Source organism: Acanthochromis polyacanthus, chromosome 2 (genome assembly GCF_021347895.1).
Source record: "Acanthochromis polyacanthus isolate Apoly-LR-REF ecotype Palm Island chromosome 2, KAUST_Apoly_ChrSc, whole genome shotgun sequence".
Lineage (NCBI taxonomy): Eukaryota > Metazoa > Chordata > Actinopteri > Pomacentridae > Acanthochromis > Acanthochromis polyacanthus.
Window position 1 is genome coordinate 20,563,230 of NC_067114.1, and position 20,784 is coordinate 20,584,013.

Here is a 20,784-nt window from a genome sequence, read left to right on the forward strand (position 1 = left end):
TTCAGTTCCTCTCCAGAGGGGAGGAGCTGAAAACTGCTTCCTACAGCACCAGTACGGAAGACCAGTCTGTAGTTTTTTCAGACTTATCTTCCGTACTGGTGCTGTACAAAACAGTTTTCTATCTCCGTGATTTTTTCTGTGTGGAGCAACAATACAGACAACAGTAAGTAGAAACCTTTCCACTAAGGCAGTCTGAAAGTATATTATAATAAACGCAAATGAAATGTACAAGGTAACTTTGCAGCTTGGTCAGCAGAGCAGAGATTGCTAAAATACAGGGGCAATTTGTAAATCACATTTGAATTTGCTGTAGTACTGTTAGAAAACTAATAATTTACCACAAATGGGCTTTCACGACTTACATACTTTGTAAAGCAGCATAAACAATGCAAAATGTCTTATTACACTAAAAGTGGTGATGTGTAGTTTCAAAGACTAAAGCATTTTTGTGTCAGAAGACTTGACTCTAAAGCAAAGCAGCATAACTGTCTCTTATGGAAAAGGGGAAGGGTACAATTATGGATAATGAGGAAGGTATCATTGTTCCCATTTTGGATTAACAAAGTTTTAAAAAAATATTTAAAATGACCACGTATAGTTACAGTAGGGATGGACTGATGTGTTTTTTTTTCATGGCCAATACTGATGGTGATCATTCATAATCAACAAACACTGTTGGCCAATATTTGGAACAGATATATCTTAAATGCTGTATATTAAAAGCATGTGATGGAAGGGAATCTGTCATTCATAACTCGGTTACTTCATGAGTAGTGATTGCTGTGACTGAATATATCCAATAGAAATAGCAGTGATGATGGCAGAGCATCATGTGATGTTCAGACGCTCTCCTCTATTTACTGTGAGACTGAGACTAAACAGTCTCCTGCAGTTATGTCTGTTGTTCATCTCTGTTTAGTTAATCTTTCACTGTTCGATGACATTTATTGCCGACTTAAATCCAAATCTTAGTGCATTGCTTGTTGGTGTTCTCTGGACACGGTTTCAGGGTCATCTGTGGCTGCGTCTGAACTTAGCTGCTCGGATTAGCCACAGTGAAAGTAACCAGTTTCTTGACTTGTGGTGATGGCTGTGGTTCTTGTTCAGTTGTTGTGTTAACCGCAGGCTAAGAGGCACATCAATCACCATAGTAACAGCCTTAGTCTAGCGGTGTTCGCAAAATAATTTCAAGGTGCACTGACACAAACAAGCACATTGTTTTGGCATTTTCAGTGTAATAAGGAAACTGGTTAAGTTTGTCGAAGATGTGGTGTTTCAGCAACATCTACTACTTCAGTCTGGAAACACAGCTCCTCCACCCCACCAGAGCTCCTCTGCTCTTCTAAAGAACTAATCTGTCCCTCTCTGTAAACATTAGCTTTCAGTGCTGATAATCGTGACGTGTGAGACCGGGATAGATAGATAGATAGATAGATAGATAGATAGATAGATAGATAGATAGATAGATAGATAGATAGATAGATAGATAGATAGATACTTTATTAATCCCAAAGGAAATTATACAATAGTCCGTTGCTCACATTCATAAACACAGAAATAGAAATAAAGTTAAAAAGTACAATTAAAAAGACATATAGCAACAGCCATAATAAATAAATCCAACATTAAAAAGTGAAGTGCAACTCCATAAGGTGCTTTAAATTAAGGCACTGAAACACAAAGTTCAGGACCAGCATCAGTCTCTCCTGCTCCTCCCTGAAGTGGCTCCATTATACAGCCTGATGGCACGAGGGACGAACGAGTTTTTAAGTCTTTCTGTGGAGCAGCTCAATGAAAGATACAGTGCCTTGTGAAAGTATTCGGCCCCCTTGAACTTTTCAACCTTTCGCCACATTTCAGGCTTCAAACATAAAGATATAAAATTTTAATTTTTTGTCAAGAATCATCAACAATTGGGACACAATCGTGAAGTGGAACGAAATTTATTGGATATTTTATACTTTTTTAACAAATAAAAAACTGAAAAGTGGGGCGTGCAATATTATTCGGCCCCTTTACTTTCAGTGCAGCAAACTCACTCCAGAAGTTCAGTAAGGTAGCCTAGCCATGCTACACCCATGTTTCTGACGGCACAAGGGTCGAGGGAAGCTCGACAGGGAGGGAGGCGGGCTAAAAGGTTGTCTATCAAATCCCTCTGCAGCAATTGGGTAGGTATACAACCAATCAACGCAACGAATAGGCTGACGTAGTTCCTAGAGCACCGGCGGATTGTGGCTAAGTCCCATTAGCTTTCCAACCAGCGGAGCCGCGGAGCCAACTGGTATATTAAGGATTTGCCATATCCCGTCGGCATAAGTCCAAATACGTCTTTCTTCTCAATGAAACACTTAAGTGCCGTCCTTTGTTTATCTTTCAAGTTGAATTTTAGCTTCAAATCTTTAAGGGCTGTGGCCAAGGCCGAGTCGAAAGATAACTGTTTATTGTGCGCCGGTTGTTTGTCAGAATCGTCACACCTCTGTCGTCACTTCGTTACGCCCGCCTTCTGACTCTACACTTCATGGTGATTGGTCCGGCCAGTTTTAGGAGAATCCAGCCTCGAGCCTTATGGAGGGTAACTTGACCCACCCTGGCAGAGAATTAAATTCGTTGCCGTGGGTTGTCTAGCGCGGCTAGGCTATCAGTGAGGATCTCTGAATGATCCAATGTTGTCCTAAATGACTGATGAAGATAAATAGAATCCACCTGTGTGTAATCAAGTCTCCGTATAAATGCACCTGCTCTGTGATAGTCTCAGGGTTTTGTTTAAAGTGCAGAGAGCATCATGAAGACCAAGGAACACACCAGGCAGGTCCCAGATACTGTTGTGGAGTAGTTTAAAGCCGGATTTGGATACAAAAAGATTTCCCAAGCTTTAAACATCTCAAGGAGCACTGTGTAAGCAATCATATTGAAATGGAAGGAGTATCAGACCACTGCAAATCTACCAAGACCCGGCCGTCCCTCTAAACTTTCACCTGGAACAAGGAGAAGACTGATCAGAGATGCAGCCAAGAGGCCCATGATCACTCTGGATGAACTGCAGAGATCTACAGCTGAGGTGGGAGAGTCTGTCCATAGGACAACAATCAGTCGTACACTGCACAAATCTGGCCTTTATGGAAGAGTGGCAAGAAGAAAGCCATTTCTCAAAGATATCCATAAAAAGTCTCGTTTGAAGTTTGCCACAAGCCACCTGGGAGACACACCAAACATGTGGAAGAAGGTGCTTTGGTCAGATGAAACCAAAATCGAACTTTTTGGCCACAATGCAAAACGATATGTTTGGCGTAAAAACAACACAGCTCATCACCCTGAACACACCATCCCCACTGTCAAACATGGTGGTGGCAGCCTCATGGTTTGGGCCTGCTTTTCTTCAGCAGGGACAGGGAAGATGGTTAAAATTGATGGGAAGATGAATGGAGCCAAATACAGGACCATTCTGGAAGAAAACCTGTTGGAGTCTGCAAAAGACCTGAGACTGGGACGGAGATTTATCTTCCAACAGGACAATGATCCAAAACATAAAGCCAAATCTACAATGGAATGGTTCACAAATAAACGTATCCAGGTGTTAGAATGGCCAAGTCAAAGTCCAGACCTGAATCCAATGGAGAATCTGTGGGCAGAGCTGAAGACTGCTGTTCACAAACACTCTCCATCCAACCTCACTGAGCTCGAGCTGTTTTGCAAGGAAGAATGGGCAAGGATTTCAGTCTCTCGATGTGCAAAACTGATAGAGACATACCCCAAGCGACTTGCAGCTGTAATTGCAGCAAAAGGTGGCGCTACAAAGTATTAATGCAAGGGGGCCGAATAATATTGCACACCCCACTTTTCAGGTTTATATTTGTTAAAAAGGTTTAAAATATCCAATAAATTTCATTCTACTTCATGATTGTGTCCTACTTGTTGTTGATTCTTGACAAAAAATTATAATTTTATATCTTTATGTTTGAAGCCTGAAATGTGGCGAAAGGTTGAAAAGTTCAAGGGGGCCGAATACTTTCACAAGGCACTGCACCTGGAGCTAACAGAACTCCTTTGCCCAGACACCACAGGATTTAGGGGGTGGCTGTGATCGGAAAGGATCGCCCTGATCTTAGAGAGCGTCCTCTGCTCCACCACCTTTTCCACAGAGTCCAGGCCGAGTCCAACCACAGAGTCAGCTTTCCTTATGAGCCTGTTCAGCCTTAGAGTGTCCCTTTTCTTCGCGTTGCCCCCCCAGCACACAACAGCATAAAAAAGACCACTAGATACAATTGACTGATAGAACATGTACAATAACTTAGAATAACTTTAAAGGATGCCAGCCTTCTTAAGAAATACATCCTGCTCTGCGCCTTCTTGTACACAGCATCCATGTTTGCTGCCCAGTTCAGACTGTTGTCCAGCTGCAGCCCCAGATACTTGTAGGTGGAGACCACCTCCACCTCAGATCCACTGATGTCAATGGGCTGTAGAGCAGGGGGCGCCCGGCAGAAATCCAGCACCAGCTCCTTTGTTTTAGAGGTGTTCAGCTGGAGCTTGTTGCGCTGGCACCACTCCACAAAGTCCTTCACCAGGCCCCTGTACTCCCCCTCCTCACCCTCCCTAATACACGCCACAATTGCAGTGTCATCAGAAAACTTCTGCATGTGGCATGTATCTGAGTTGTACTGAAAGTCAGAGGTGTAAAGAGTGAAGAGGAGGGGCGACAACACTGTGCCTTGAGGTGCTCCAATACTGCAGGTCAGTGTTGAGGACCTACAGCCCCCCACTCGGACAAACTGTGGTCTGTTTGTCAGATAATCCGAAATCCAGGTCACGAGGTGGGGGTCCACAGTCATGAGGTTCAGTTTCTCCTGGAGAAGGCTGGGATGGATGGTATTAAAAGCACTAGAGAAGTCGAAGAATAGCATCCTCACTATGCACCCCCCAACATCCAGGTATATGAGGGCACATTGTAGGAGGTAGAGGACGTTGAATAAAGCAGTGCTGTGGGTGGACCATTGCTTCAGGCCTCAGGGTGACGACAGACAAAGAGAGTCAGCTGCATCAGAGTCAAAGTAACACTTTTATTTTATTTTATCAGTATTTGGTTAATAACAATCATGTTATTGATAATTGGAAAAATGACAAATATCGGAATCAACAGCTGGCCAGGCCTATCTGTTGGTCCCTGAGTTACAATGTAATAACATTTTGCAGTTAGTCAACTGATTGCTAATTGTTTTTTATTCCAGATGAGGCTGATCTATTGCTGCAGTGCTTTGCTGCTGCTCATCCTTCTGCCCACAACCTGTCAAAGTGGTAACATCTTGGTCATTCCTACTGAAGGCAGCCATTGGATAAACATGGATATTCTCCTTCAAGCTCTGCACTCCAGAGGACACAATCTAACTATTATTCGTTCCAGCAAAAGCTGGTACATCAAGGATAACTCCACGTATTTCAGTACCTACACAGTTCCAGTAGAGAGGATCTTAGATAAGGAGATCATCACAAAAATAATGTCGAGCATTATAGATTTTGAACGGGGAGCTCTTCCTTTGATGAGATTTCTTCAGTTTTCTTTTGGCATACTTGGCATGTTTACTGAGTTTCACACAATTGTGGGTGAATATGTATCAGCGATTATAGATGACAGAGAGTTAATAAGAATGTTGACTGACACCAAATTTGACCTGGTACTCACTGACCCCTGCTGGGGAAGTGGACCTATTTTAGCCAAATATTTGAACCTTCCTTTGGTTTATAATGTTCGCTGGCTCATACCTGAAGAAGCTCATTTTGGCATTGCCCCTTCACCCATATCTTATATTCCTATAGCACAATCTGGCTTAACTGATAAGATGACCTTTTTTCAGAGAGTTAAAAACATGATTTTATTTGGAGTATCCCAAATGCAAGCGCATCTGGCAGCAAAGGAAGTATATCAGAAAGTATGTGACAAGTATCTGGGGCCAGATGTAGACTTTTACCAGTTATTGATTGATGCAGACATTTGGCTGATGAGAGTGGACTTTGTGTTTGAATATCCACGTCCCACAATGCCGAATGTTGTGTACATGGGAGGGTTCCAGTGTAAACCTGCAAAACCTCTGCCTCAACACTTGGAGGAGTTTGTGCAGAGTTCTGGAGAGCATGGAGTCATCATCATGTCTCTGGGGACTTTTGTGAGTGAACTGCCTGCTGACATGGCAAATGAGATCGCTGCAGCTTTTGCTAAACTTCCTCAGAAAGTCATCTGGAGGTATAAGGGCAGCAGACCAGACACTCTAGGCAACAACACTTTATTGGTGGACTGGATGCCTCAGAACGACCTTCTCGGACATCCTAAAGTAAAAGTGTTTGTGGCTCATGGAGGAACAAACGGAGTCCAAGAAGCTATTTATCATGGAGTCCCAGTTGTGGGTCTCCCAGTGTTTTTTGACCAATATGACAACCTGCTTCGACTAGAAGACAGAGGAGCAGCTAAGATTCTTACATTATCTACAGTGGACAAAGACAATAACTTCCTAAAAGCTATCCAAGAGGTCCTGAATGAACCCTCCTACAGGATGAACATGCAGAGACTGTCCAGGCTGCACAGAGATCAGCCAATAACACCGATGGATAACGCCCTCTTCTGGATCGAGTTTGTCATGAGACACAAAGGTGCAGCTCACCTGAAACCAGCATCACTCAGAATGTCCTGGTATTCCTACCACTCTGTAGATGTAGCTCTGTTCCTGGGTGGAGCTGTGTTGCTCATGTTTTTAACTACTTTCTTCTTGATTAGGTGTTTGTGTAATGCAATGTGTAAACCTAAAATCAAACGTGAGTAATGAATGAAAAGATATACAGAATACTGACATGAAACTGATTGAAGAATTAAACACTAATGTGGAGATGGATTCATTGATTCCTGATATTATTTTAAGGTTGAAGAATTAACACAAAAAATCTAGACTTAAAAAGCATTGCCATGATTTTACCAAGAAAATGGTTTACAGGTTTTGATTTGCTCTCTATATGTATTATTGTATTCTTTCATTTGAATGAAGTAACTGGATGCTGTGACCCTCTGCATGACAAGTATTGTAGAAATAATACAGCTGTACATTTATAACTATCGTGGTGTTAAATTCTTTTTTTTTTTATTGCGTATATGTGTGTTTTTGTGTTGCTACCTGCATCCACCAGGTGCAGCATCCTCTTTCTGAGATGCTAATGTAATAAAGGTGGTCAATGTAATCAATTCTGCAAAAGTGTGAGAAGTGGACAGACTTTGAATCTGCTCCAGCCTTTTTTGTGTCTCTATTAAACATTTGAAAAGAAAGCATTTCACAATACGGGAACAAGAATAGGCGAGCAGTAAACTGCACAATCAATCTGTTCTGCTTGTTCATCTACAAACTTGATATTTATTGGACGGACGTATCACCTAAACCCAACAGCCGTGGCCTCTCAGTTCAGAACTGCTGACATCAAACCAAAAAAACCCAAAACAAAGCAAACATCTAATTGTAGAGGTACAAGGTTAAAAAATAAAAGGTCAGTAAATATTAGAAAGAGCCTTTTCACCTACTGACAGAGAAAAGTAAACAAGGGCTGGGACAAAACTGTGATGCAACTCTGCATAAAACACCCTACTTGAAAGAAAGCACTACAATCTTTGTCTTTTACCAGTGACTGTAGGTTAACAGTCTGCACCTAAAATCTCCCTTCAGATTAATTGTGCTGTGAGTTGCATGGTTCTGATTTGTTCATTCTTTAACACTCTTCATTGTTGTGATGTTTTCACACAGTTTAGCTTCGATTGGTGACTCTCAGCTATAGAGAAAACATAGAAAAAAGCAGACTATTTAGACATATAAGATATATGTATTTAGAATTGGTGCAGAATGAGTGATGAGATGGGTGGTACAGTGCAGACCAGTACAAGATTCAGTTCTTTATCGCACATCGTGTGTCTGTTTGTGTATGCAGGGGGGAAATGAATTGGACAGCTTTGGGATAAAAACTGTTTTTCAGTCTGGAAGTTAAAGTTTTTCTGTTTCTGAACTATTTACTGAGGGAAGTGGAACAAACAATCCATATCCTGGTTGGATGGGGTCAGCGGCGATACGTTGGGCCGTCCTCAGGACCCAGCCTGCATATATTGAGTCCAGATCTGGAAGAGGACATCCAACAATCCCTTTTGCTGTTCTCATCACCCGCACTAAATCATTTCTGTCCTGAGCTGTGCAGCTGCCGTACCACACTGTTGCACTGAGACCGAGGATGGTTTCTACTGTGGCTCTGTAGAAGTACATAAGGAGCTGTGGGTAGAGACCAGCACATTGCAGCTTCCTGAGGAAGAAAAGTCTTTGTTGACCCTTCTTTACTAGGTGAGCTGTGTTCAGGGACCAGGTCAGGTCAGATGTAATGTGGACACCCAGGAACTTGATGTTGTCAACATGCTTGACGGATTTCCCTTGAATGAACAGAGGAGCGTGCTCTGTCCTCCTGGACCTCCTGGAGTCCACAATGACCTCCTTGGTCTTGCTGGTGTTCAGAACAAGGTTGCTGGATCTCCTCTCTGTAGTGGATCTCATCATTGTCTGATATGAGACCCACTACGGTGGTGTCGTCGGCAAACTTCACCACCGTGTTTGTGGAGTAGACGGTAGAACAGTCGCTGGTGAAGAGAGTGAAAAGGGCTGGGCTGAGCATGCATCTCTGCGGTGTGCCTGTGCTCAGGATCAGTGTAGAGGATGTACTGTCTCCCATTCTAACCACCTGAGGCCTGTTGATGAGGAAGTCCCCGATCCAGTGACATAGCGATGTGGACAGTCCCAGGTTGTAGAGTTTCAGTGTCAGATTGTCTGGAAACACCGTATTACAGTTTTTGAGGTGGACAATTCCAACATGAATTGATCAGTATTGGCAATTATTCTTTGTTGTCACTACAACAGCAAAGTTAATAAAAACAGGCTCCAGTGAGTCAAGACAAGATATTAACATCCAAATCCTGTCATACTGCCAAACACACTGACAAGTTAGTTTTTATGTTCTCAGTAGAAGAAATCCACAGCAGACTGATGTTAGCACAATTTCAATTACATTTCATGTCAGGGCTGTGCAGAGGCCTTTGGAGGGGCAGGTGCTCAAGGGGGCACATGGAGCACGAATTTGAAACACCATACAGAAACAAACCTGACAATATAACTGGCTGAATTATAACAACCCATATTCATGTCAAATGTAATATAGAAGTGGTAGTGCAATGGTTAAATCTCTGGATTATTGCTCAGAAGGTCAGTAGTTCAAACTCTGATGTGGTCACCACTGGGCCTTTCAAATAATTATTAGTATTTTGAAGTTGAATTTAGATCACCATACAGAAATAACAAATAAAATTTAAAAACCTAACTTAAATAAAATTAAATAAAATTTAAAAAACAACTTTGACCAAAGGGCACTTTGGGAATCAAGGGCCGCATGTGCCTGTTTCATATGCAGTCCATTGTTTATTCTCAGATTGTGGCCAAGATCATCATCACATCATCTTGTGTTAAGCTGGCCTTGAGAGTTTCAGATTATTGTTAAATAAATGATAATTAGAAAAACAGTGGTGCCAAAGCAGCTGTATGAGCACTTATTACTGTTCATAGTGCACCTTCAAGTCTGAATTTATGATTATTTGCAATCCACAGCCATTAAAGGCATCCCAGGTACTCATCCTATCAATCAGTAATCTCTTTATCGTGGCTCTTTGCTCTTACATTGAGCAGATATTACCTTTCACTCTCTGGAGCCCCACTGGGTCACAGTGCATTCTGAATCATGCTTCAGCTCCTCCCGTCTGGAATATATAAATACAGACTGGTCTTCCATACTGGTGCTGTACGAAACAGTTTTGTATCTCTGTGATTTTTTCTGTGTGGAGCAACAATACAGACAACAGTAAGTAGAAACCTTTCCACTAAGGCAGTCTGAAAGTATATTATAATAAACGCAAAAGAAATGTATGAGGTAACTTTGCAGCTTGGTCAGCGGAGAAGAGATTGTTAAAATACAGGGGCAGTTTGTAAATCACATTTGAACTTTTAGAAAAATAAAAGTCACTACAAATGGGCTTTCATGATTTACAGAGTTTGTGGAGCAGTATAAACAGTGCAAATTGTCTTATTACACTAAAAATGGTGATGTGTAGTTCAAAAGGCTAAAGTATTTTTATGGTTGATGCTAGAGGTACGGACCCGTACCCGTAGCATCTGTACCAGCCAATCACGAAGCGCATTCTTCAGCCGGCTCATTAATATTTATGTCCGGCTCATTAATATTTATGAGAAAGGAAAGTGCCGTAGGCCACAGGCAAGGGGTACGGGTCCGTATCTGTAGACACTACCTATTTTTATGTCAATAGAACTGACTTTCGAGAAAAGCAGCGTAACTGTCTATTATGGAAAGAGGAATAGGAGAATATACATTTTATTATGGATAATGAGGAAGGTATCAATATTGAGCTGGTGCACAATATTTGGACAACACCGGCCGTCCTACTTTCCCTGTCCAACATGTGGTGGCTATATCGTTGTAGAGCGGAGGAACAGTATCCTGTGCTAGATGTGAGCTGAGCACTGCAGTCAGCTCTTGCAGACATCAATCGACCAGCTCTGCAGGAATTCCAAATATTGTGCACCAGCTCGAGCAAACTGCAACTCTTTGATTGCATACAAACAGGAGGTACTCCAAATCAATAGGTACTCTGTTGATGACAGAGCCCAAACCTATCCCTTAAACCTCACTAAAATACTGTTGTGCCATTGGATGCCTGCAATGAGATATTAATCCACTGCGTTAATATAACGTGCTTAACAGTGTTTATATAGCCTATAATATGAAGTGTGCTGAGGCATTGTACTCACATAAAATTCAGTATCGTGGATACTACAATGCAGCTGCAGCTTGGCGGTGGAATAAGTAGTGCCTGCGCCTGCAACCACAGATGCAGTGTCAGCCGCACATAGGAGACGCCAGCGTGTCGTCATTGCTATGTCACGTGGTACAAGATCCGCTGCTGGTTGGCAAGAACCAGCAGTAACATAACGGCTTGCTACGGAGAACGGTTTCGGGTTTGAAACAAATATGTAAAGTTATCGCTTTCATGAATGAAATTGCACATGTATTTACCACCAATGGTAATATCGTGTGTAGTTGTTGGTTGTACGAAGCGTTTTTGAGAAGGATCAGGCTTGAAATTTCACCGAATACCGATTTCAGGAGAGAGAAGATGGCGGTGACTTCAGCCATCAACAGGAAAGCAGCAGAGATCGTGTTTGTGGCTCCCACTTTTCTTCAGATAAACTATTCAACAATTAGCATGTTAGTATGTCCAACTTTGAGCTTATTTACCAAAAGATATTGATTTAGTGTTCACATCCTTCGCATGAAGCGATCTCTACACTTTCGGTTTGGTTCAGTGTTGTCATGTGTTACCGAATCACTTTTTAAGCGATTGAAAGCATACTAAAGTCGAATGAAGCATATTCAATAACATCTCTTAAGCCAGCAAGCCTCATATTTGTAACCATATTTGTTTCTGTATGCGGTCTAGAGATCGTTTTTTAGAATTGTCCTATTTTCGATCACCAATGCTGTGCATTCTGTTACTGTTACATTAGAAGCCATACTGCAGACAAAATACAGCAACTTCTTGACGTTTCTTTGATCTGTTTGAAGATTAACAGAAGATATATTATTTTTTAATGTCATAATTATATATTTTGGGTGGGTGAACTGCCCAGCAGTGTCAATCAAGTAAAAATAAATGTCGGTGAAGGAAATGTCCGCCTGCGGGCCGCTGAACCTTAACGGGTTTTTAATTCCAGTTATGTTTAGAGTCGAGGATTTAGATAATTTTGGGTTCAGTGAAGGGATTTGTTATATATTAAAGGTTAGAAAATGTAATTGCAATTACCACATATCCAACCGGAGGAGAAAAATGCACTGTGGCAAACAAGACTCAGACTGAGCCCCTAAACTTCGATGCTCACAACATTATCAAACAAAAAAGTCATACAACCTACCTTTATCCTTGTTTTTCTTTTCCTGCTCCTCCAACCGTTTTCTCTTTCTTTTTGTGCCCCTGAGAGGTACATTCTCTTGGACGGCAACATTTCTGTTTGCTTCTGTCCGCCATTGAGCAATGACACTGTCACTGAACCGCTAAGGTATTCTGCCGCAAGGAGTAACTAGGTCCACTTATTGATACCATCGAAGGTTGACATACTTGGCAACCTAGCTGGCATTACAAAATTATACCAAAATGATTGTTGTACAACCCGGAACAATGGTTATTCATTGTTTTTGTTTTTTCTAATTTTTTTTACAATTACACTTGCTTTTATTAAGGACTCTGGGGGCCCCCGGGGTGGTGGGCCCTAAGCGACCGCTTAACTCGCTTTATGCCTTGGGCTGGCTCTGAGCGCATGACTCCTACGATGAGAACGCGACTTATTTCCAGATATTTTGTCAGGACCAAAATGACTAAAACAGCAGAAATCTCCATTTTTAGAAACAAGTTGCTACCAGTGTTTATTTCCTGGTTAGTCGGTAAGGGGTTCTGAAAGCCACGCCGATGAAACATCTGTCTCAGAAATGCTAGAATCACCAGTTGATCGGATCACCAGTTAATCTTGAAACACCGGCCACAATGAAGGATTGTCAACCACCCAGTCTTCAACATTTGTAGGGATCTGGCAAGGTTTTACTGTTGCCCTGATATCTCAGCTTACTCACGTATTCTTTGTCGGGCCTTCAGGTGATAGGATTGAGCATAATCGGGACAATTTCACGGAAGGATAGTTCGCATTGTTATCATCAGCCATTGTTCCTCTGGTTCCTCTTGCCAACCAGCGCGGAATCACGTGACTTCGTGACATCACTGTTTGTAAACACTGGCGTCTCCCATAGAAAAGACTGGACTTCCCCGCACACAAGTAGCTAGCTTCTCGCTTCTTCTGGAGAGACATTCGTCATTGGTGTGGACACCTGTCACTCAAACATGCCCGACCAATGGAGAGCATCCGCCCACTGTGGGATGTTTGTGTCAAAATGACTCAATCGCAAAAACAGGCTTCAAAACTTTTTTCACTTTGATCGGGAAAAAAGGTGTTTGAATGCCAAACAAAGTCGAAACACTCCGAACACTTTTTTTTTTTTTTTGGCTTTGATTTGAAAATAATTTTTTTTGATTGAAGTATTATCTTTTGTGATTGAGTAATAAAGAAACAAACGTCCTACTCATTTATGGCTCAAATCCAAAAATATGACTTAAATCAGAAAATATATTTTCAGTCAATTAAAAACTGAATTCAAGAATGAAAAAATTTCAACAAAGAAAAACGTGTTCGAATGCATTTGTTTTTAAGTCTCAAATATTTTTTCTATTGGGAAAACGTTTTTTTTCTTTGATTGAATTTTTTAGTGACTTTTTTATTGAAAACATTTTTTGAGGTTGGGGCTGCTTTGTTTTCATTGAGTAATAAAGAAACAAATGTCCCTACCCATAATATGGCTCAAATCCAAAAATATGACTTCAATCAAAAAATGTATTTTCAACAAAAACAAAATTCTATCAAAGAAAAAATGTGTTTATATGCAATTTTTTGGGTCTCAAATATTCTTTTTTGCCTTTGAACAAGTTTTTTCTTTGATTGAAAACGTTTTTTTTTTGATTGAAGTGAAGTTTTTTCTGATTGAAAACATGTTTTGCGATTGGAGCAACTTTTTTTTCAATTGAAGAATAAAGAAACAAATTTACTTTTCATAGCGCTCCAGTCCTTCTAATATTTATTGTAAGTAAGTTTAGAACAAATGTTGATTAGTTGATAGTTGTGACATGTAACCAATAAGACAGTGCTGTGGGCAGAACATTGTTTCAAGGCCTCAGGTTGACTACAGAAGAGAGAGGCAGCTGCAGGCCAATCTGTTGCTCCCTGAGCTATGTAATAACATTTTGCCGTTTAGTCAACTGATTGCTATTGTTTTTTTGTTCCAGATGAGGCTGATCTATTGCTGCAGTGCTTTGCTGGTGCTCATCCTTCTTCCACAACCTGTCAAAGTGGCAACATCTTGGTCATTCCTACTGAAGGCAGTCACTGGATAAATATGGATATCCTGCTTCAAGCTCTGCACTCCAGAGGACACAATCTAACTATCATTCGTTCCAGCCAAAACTGGTACATCAAGGATTCTACTTATTACAGTACCTACACAGTTCCAATAGAAATTGGCTTTGATAAGGAGTTCATCTCAAGAATCATTTCTGAGATCATAGATTTTCACGGGGAGCTCTTCCCTTGACAAGTTCTTTCCATTTGGCTGTTGGAATGCTTGGCACACTTACTGAAGCTCACAGAGGCTTGGGTGAATATTTATCAGGAATGCTCGATGACAAAAAGTTCATGAGAATGTTGAATGACACCAAGTTTGACCTGGTCCTCACTGGACCCTTGCTGGGAGGTGGAATCATTCTTGCCAAATATTTGAACCTTCCTTTTGGTTTATAATGTTCGCTGGCTCATACCAGAAGAAGCTCATCTTGCCATTGCCCCGTCACCCATATCTTATATTCCTGTCATGGGATCTGGTTTATAACTGATTAAGATGTCCTTTCTTCAGAGAGTTAAAATGTGATTCTATGTAGTGTCCCAAACACCAAAAGCATCTGGGTGGCAAAGGACAAGATATACAGGAAAATATGTGACAAATACTCTTGGACCCAATTAATGACTTATTTACCAGTTTAATGATTGGTGCAGAAATTTGGCTGACTGAGGAGCAGGACTTTGTGGTTTTGAATTCCCTCGTCCCAACAATGCCTTAATGTTATGTACATGGGAGGGTTCCAGGTTTAAACCTGCAAAACCCTCTCGCCTCAACACTTGGAGGAGTCTTGTGCAGAGTTCTGGGAGAGCATGGACGTCCATCACTCATGTCTCTGGGGGACTTTTTCGTGAGTGAACTACCTGCTGACATGGCAAATGAGATTGCTTCAGCTTTTGCTAAACTTCCTCAGAAAGTCATCTGGAGTTATAAAGCCAGCAGGCCAGACACTCTGGGCAACAACACTTTATTGGTGGACTGGATGCCTCAGAACGACCTCCTAGGACATCCTAAAATAAAGTGTTTGTGGCTCATGGAGGAACAAATGGAGTCCAAGAAGCTATTTATCATGGAGTCCCAGTTGTTGGTCTCCCTGTGGCATTTGACCAATATGACAACCTGATCCGATTAGAAGACAGAGGAGCAGCTAAGATACTTACATTATCTACAGTGGACAAAGACAACAACTTCCTGAAAGCTATCGAAGAGGTCCTGAATGAACCCTCCTACAGGATGAACATGCAGAGACTGTCCAGGCTGCACAGAGATCAGCCAATAACACCGATGGATAACGCCCTCTTCTGGATCGAGTTTGTCATGAGACACAAAGGTGCAGCTCACCTGAAACCAGCATCACTCAGAATGTCCTGGTATTCCTACCACTCTGTAGATGTAGCTCTGTTCCTGGGTGGAGCTGTGCTGCTTGTGTTTTTAACTATTTCTTCTGGATTAGGTGTTTGTGTAATGCAATGTGTAAACCTAAAGTGAAACATGAGTAAAGATTTAAGGGATATACAGACAGGTGACAAATTCAATCAACTTCCAACTTCTCTTTTACGTTTGGATCCCACAACAGAACAGAACAACCAAATTTTCTCTCTGTAGGGCTCAAGTATTCAGGCCTTGACCATTTTCTTAGTGCACACCACACATGCATCCGTCTATTTGTCAAGACAATGGTGAAGGATGAGTTATTTAACCAGGGTTAGTCAGTGTTCCCAGTGAAAACCGTGCCAGTTAAACGGTCTTTGTGGCTGAAGCTCCTGCCATCCGTTGCCGAGCAATGAACCCTCTCTTAGACTCACTTCAATCTTTCTTTCTTTCAATCATGATAGAAAAACAGGAACAATTGAGTCAGCATTTTTTCACATCCAACAATTTCTGACTAGATGTTACCTACTTCATTGTGAATCATAGCATGTATGGTTGCTGTGTTTCTCCACTCCTAAATTTAAGTTTTACTTTTATTTGTCACTTGTCTGTACACTATGTCGAGAAATTCTATATTTAAAACTGATCGCTATCAAAATTAGAGTTTTCAACAAGATTATTGTGGGATTTGTGAGTGGATTTGCTCAGTATTCATGTTCCAGTGAATTATTTGAAGGATTTAAATGCATGTTGTGACCATCTTCATAACCAACATATGATATGTTATATAACATATGATATAACATGGTAGAAATGAAGCAGAAGGAATGAAGTAAATTAGGTTTGAAATTATTTGTCCCATTGTGGATATTTAAAAGTCAACCTAGGTGTTGAAATCATTTTCACTTCTGTGTATACACGTGTTTTTGTTTTTATACCTGCACAGGTCTGTCAAACGTATGGGTTATGAGAATGTCCCAGATGTTTTAATGCCAGAATGTGTATTTAACTCTTTGTATAACATTTCAAAAGAAAATCATTGCACAATACTGAAAAAAGGGAATGCCAAGCTGTAGAGAACTGTACAATAAATCTGCCCTGCTTGTTTATCTACAGACTTGGGATTTATTGGAAATATTCACTACTGAAATCTTGCAGAAGACAGGGTTACATCGAGGCAATTGATTCGCTGTGGCGACCCCTGAAGGGAAAAGCCGAAAGGAAAAGAAGAAGATTCGCCACTGAAATCTCATTGCAACAGTGGCGAATTGATGATATCAAGTCTTCACATATATATATACAGGGTGTCCCAAAAAAATGCATACACACTTTAAATAATTGTAAACTAAGTGCTTATTATAATTTGTTTAATTTTCAACATGTAAAATAATTTGCAAGCATCATTCTATTGTTTTGTCACCGCCTGTTCTCAAACTGATGTCCGTTCTGGTCCAGACACTGCCGACAACGCGATGGGATAGCACACATCATGACACAATTCTCTTGGTATTTGCGTGCATTCACGTTCAATGGTTGCTCTCATTTCAGTGACTTGTTCAGTAAAACGTCAACAAATAATATAGGTCACATATGACCTGCATTCAGACAGAAATGCAAACGTGACATGACTCAGCATATGATACTCTCCTTTAATCAAAACACCGTGAACTCTTTATCACTGACTACAGTTTAATATTCTGCAGATAAAATACCTGCAATCTGATTGTTATTTGACACACATGATTCTCATTTGATATGTAGCCCTGCAACAGACTGGCGACCTGTCCGGGGTGTCCCCTGCCTTCACTCCAAGTCAGCTGGGATAGACTCCAGCCCTCCTGTGACCCTAATGAGGATTAAGCCATAGATAGATAATGGATGGATGGATGGATGGATGGATGGATGGATGGATTCTCATTTGCTAAATATGTTACATCTTCTAATCACAGTTCTTGAATTGGACGATTACAGGATATGTTTGTCATTAATTGTAGAAAAGGCCACAAAGTTTTGCATATACAGTGTTATATTTTAGAATTAATGTGTTTAGTTCTCATGGCGTCATACCACATGACTGTATACCACGTCGCTACGCCCCGCACACACACACGCACATGCAGTTCAGTGCTGAAGTTACGGAGCAGCAGTGCACAGGCGGAGTAAAGGGTCATAACGTTTGTGTGCGTCATTGAACATGTAAGTTTTACTTATCTACTGCCGTAGGTTCATGATGTCCGTTGTTGTATGTGAGTTTGATGCTTCGCGAAGCGGCACCCGAGTCAGGAAGCCAGGTTAACACCGTGTATATTCCGGCTAACTGTTAGCGTAGCTTGGAGGAGCTGCTGTTCACTTGCTGTTGTTGGCCTCTGATGGTGAGCCGGTCACAGGAACGCAGGTTGTAGAGCCCGTAGAACCCGGCCACGATCATTACACGATTGTTATTTCGTATGTAGTTATTCGTATCATTGTGGATGACTGACAAGCTACAAGTTAACGGCGATATGCGCCGGTGTGCTTTCAAAGTAAAAGCACCGTGCCTGTGCAAGTTATGAGCGCCAGTTTATTTTGTAATCATTATATTTCCTGTGGTGCTATGGATGCTGTAACTTGATGTTTATCGTGCACATTAGTCCACCTTCATGGCCAGTTTTGTTAATTGTTTATTTCTTTCCTCTTTGTTATAGAAACCACACACCAAATATTCTTTAGATATTCAGCCTATACATCCTCCTGCAAGTTTGTATGTTGCCTGCTGAATCTCCAAGGAAAGCCTTTCATCTGCAACCGGCGTATTCCTTGCTCCTCATCTCTGAAGTGGCCGCAAGTGGTGTTCTGGCCGACACACCTGACATGAACCAAATATAACTCCAGAACTAGCCCTGACACACACTGAGGTTCCTCCACTACATTAATGGAATTTAAATTTTGTGTCTTTACGTAATGAGAGATACAACAACAGGCTGCAGTGAGCAAAGGCATGAAATATTAATATGTAAATCCTGCCAATGCTGACAAGCAAGTCAGTGGACTTTGTGTTTGTCAGTTTATCAGTATCACTCAGTAATCTCGTTATTGTTGCCTCTTTGAACTCTGGTTGGTCTTTATCCTTTTTCATCATCCCGGGCCTTATGAGGTCGTAATTTGTCGTAAACGTAGCTCAGCTCCTCCCTCCGTCTTAATAAATTCATTCTGCGATTTAACGTACAGCTTTCCTGTGTGAAGGGACAAAACAGATCACAGTAGTAAGATACAACTGTTAAGACTGTTCACATGTTCACATACTGAATGTTAATGCTCAGAGGATAATTGTAAATATGATGTTCGAACTGCAGCTACAATTGGGGAAATTCCATTCACACATTATGTATAACTTTAGAAAAGCAATTGTTTAAAACAAATGAGCTTTAATTATAGGCAGTGTGTGGAAGATGGTTAGATGTTGTGATGTGCTGCTAAAAAAGCTTTATATCAGAACAACTGACATTCCCAGAAGATAACTACATAACTACCTGTTACGTAAGGAGTGAAAGAAATGAACTTAAAATGTTGGAAAACAAGGAAATTAAGAAACTTAAGAACTAGGAACTAGGAAAGCACTCAGAGAGTGCAGACCTCCGCCAAGGATAGAGAGGAAAATAGGGAAACCCATGCAGTAAAGAATCATGAGCTGGAATCAAACCTGCATCTCTGACACAGTTCTGTTTACAAATCACCTTTTAACCAGTTGAGCTATCTGGACAACTTGCCCAATTTGTGACGACATACTAACCTATGATGTTTTTGTCCTATTTTGGACCACATACTAAAACATACTAAAAATTCAAAGTGATCCAGAATCCAGGATCCTTTCTGGATTGCCACCAAAATTAAATCAGCTCTTCTCTTACCATAGTCTACATCCCCTCAAAATTTCATCTGAATCTGCCTAGGCGTTTTGAGTTATCTTGCTAAAAGACGGACAGACAGACACACAAATGCCCGGATGTCACATAACCTCCTTGGCGGAGGTACTTAATGGAGTTGACTTGAAATTGTATCATTGTTTACATTTTGTGTTGACGAGGCTTATAAACTTAAAAAAAGTTTAAATGATCAAAGTGCATTCACGACAGTCATGATATTCCTCCTTCCTTAGTCAACTGTCAGTTGTTTTTATTTCAGATGAGGCTGATCTATTGCTGCACTGCTTTTGCTGCTGCTCCTCCTTCTGCCCACAACCTGTCAAGGTGGCAACAATCTTGGTCTTCCTGTCGAAGGCAGTCACTGGATAATATGGATATTCTCCTTCAAGCTCTGTACTCCAGAGGACACAATCTAACTATTATTCGTGCCAAACACAGCTGTAATCAAGGAAAACTCCACTATTACAGTAACTACTCAATTCCAGTAGAGAATTCCTTTGAAAAGGAGTTCATCATTAGAGTAGTTTCTGAGATGATAGATTTTGAACGAGGGGCTCATCCTTTGATGAGTTTTCTTGGTTCAACTGTGGGCATGTTAGGCCCGAATATTGAACTTCATGAAGGTGTGCATGAATTGTAACAGCAATGTTCGATGACAGAGAGTTGATGAGAAAGTAAATGACACCAAGTTTGACCTGGTCCTCAGTGACCCCTGGTGGGGAGGTGGACCCATTTGGCCAAATATTTGAACCTTCCTTGGTTTATAATGCTCGCTGGTTAATAGCTGGAGAAGCTCAGTTTGCTATTGCCCCTTCACCCATATCTTATATTCCCGTAACACAATCGAGTTGCACTGATAAGATGACCTTTTTTCAGAGAATTAAAAATGTGATTTTACATCTAATAAGCCAAACACACATGTATCTGGTCAGTCAAGTATATCAGAAAATATGTGACAAATATCTTGGACCCAATAATGATTTTACCAGTTAATGATTGATGCAGACATTTGGCTGGTGAGAGTGGACTTTGTGTTTGAATTCCCTCGTCCCACAATGCCTAATGTTGTGTACATGGAGGGTTCCAGTGTAAACCTGCAAACCTCTGCCTCAACACTTGGAGGAGTTTGTGCAGAGTTCTGGAGAGCATGGAGTCATCATCATGTCTCTGGGGACTTTTGTGAATGAACTACCTGCTGATATGGCAAATGAGATCGCTGCAGCTTTTTGCTAAACTTCCTCAGAAAGTCATCTGGAGGTATAAAGGCAGCAGACCAGACACTCTGGGCACAACACTTTACTGGTGGACTGGATGCCTCAGAATGACTTCTTGGACATCCTAAGTAAAATTGTTTGTGGCTCATGGAGGAACAATGGAGTCCAAGAAGCTCTTT

The 20,784-nt window shown here is 41.2% G+C and overlaps 4 protein-coding genes and 1 pseudogene across 14 annotated transcripts in view; 4 read left to right on the forward strand and 1 right to left on the reverse strand.

Annotated features, from left to right (window-relative positions):
• The window catches only part of chrna5 (cholinergic receptor, nicotinic, alpha 5), a 51,287-nt gene extending 39,203 nt beyond the window's left edge, over positions 1-12,084 (reverse strand). The window contains exon 1 of the mRNA XM_051944981.1: positions 12,039-12,084. The gene's annotated coding sequence lies outside the window, so the exon portion shown is untranslated. The remainder of the gene's footprint in view (positions 1-12,038) is intronic.
• LOC127532991 (UDP-glucuronosyltransferase 2A2-like) overlaps positions 1-20,784 on the forward strand; it is a 38,614-nt gene that overhangs the window by 16,659 nt on the left and 1,171 nt on the right. The window lies entirely within an intron of this gene.
• Positions 1-20,784, forward strand: part of LOC127530249 (UDP-glucuronosyltransferase 2A2-like) — a 58,068-nt gene that overhangs the window by 12,097 nt on the left and 25,187 nt on the right. For 3 of the 9 annotated variants that reach the window (XM_051944953.1, XM_051944956.1, XM_051944957.1), the window contains exons 1-2: positions 45-163; positions 5,226-6,235. In XM_051944953.1, the coding sequence (XP_051800913.1) occupies positions 5,226-6,235 (1,010 nt within the window). In that variant the 5' untranslated portion in view covers positions 45-163. Of the gene's footprint in view, positions 1-44; positions 164-5,225; positions 6,236-9,758; positions 9,913-15,045; positions 15,141-17,553; positions 17,686-18,173; positions 18,384-18,703; positions 18,729-20,784 lie in introns of those variants that run through there. The other 6 variants (XM_051944955.1, XM_051944959.1, XM_051944954.1 and 3 more) reach the window with 6 other exon arrangements.
• Positions 19,858-20,784, forward strand: part of LOC110964648 (UDP-glucuronosyltransferase 2B33-like) — a 31,901-nt pseudogene continuing 30,974 nt past the window's right edge.
• LOC110964650 (UDP-glucuronosyltransferase 2B15-like) overlaps positions 20,032-20,784 on the forward strand; it is a 47,774-nt gene continuing 47,021 nt past the window's right edge. The window contains exon 1 of one of the 2 annotated variants that reach the window (XM_051944979.1): positions 20,032-20,471. In XM_051944979.1, the coding sequence (XP_051800939.1) occupies positions 20,384-20,471 (88 nt within the window). In that variant the 5' untranslated portion in view covers positions 20,032-20,383. The remainder of the gene's footprint in view (positions 20,472-20,784) is intronic. The other variant, XM_051944977.1, reaches the window with a different exon arrangement.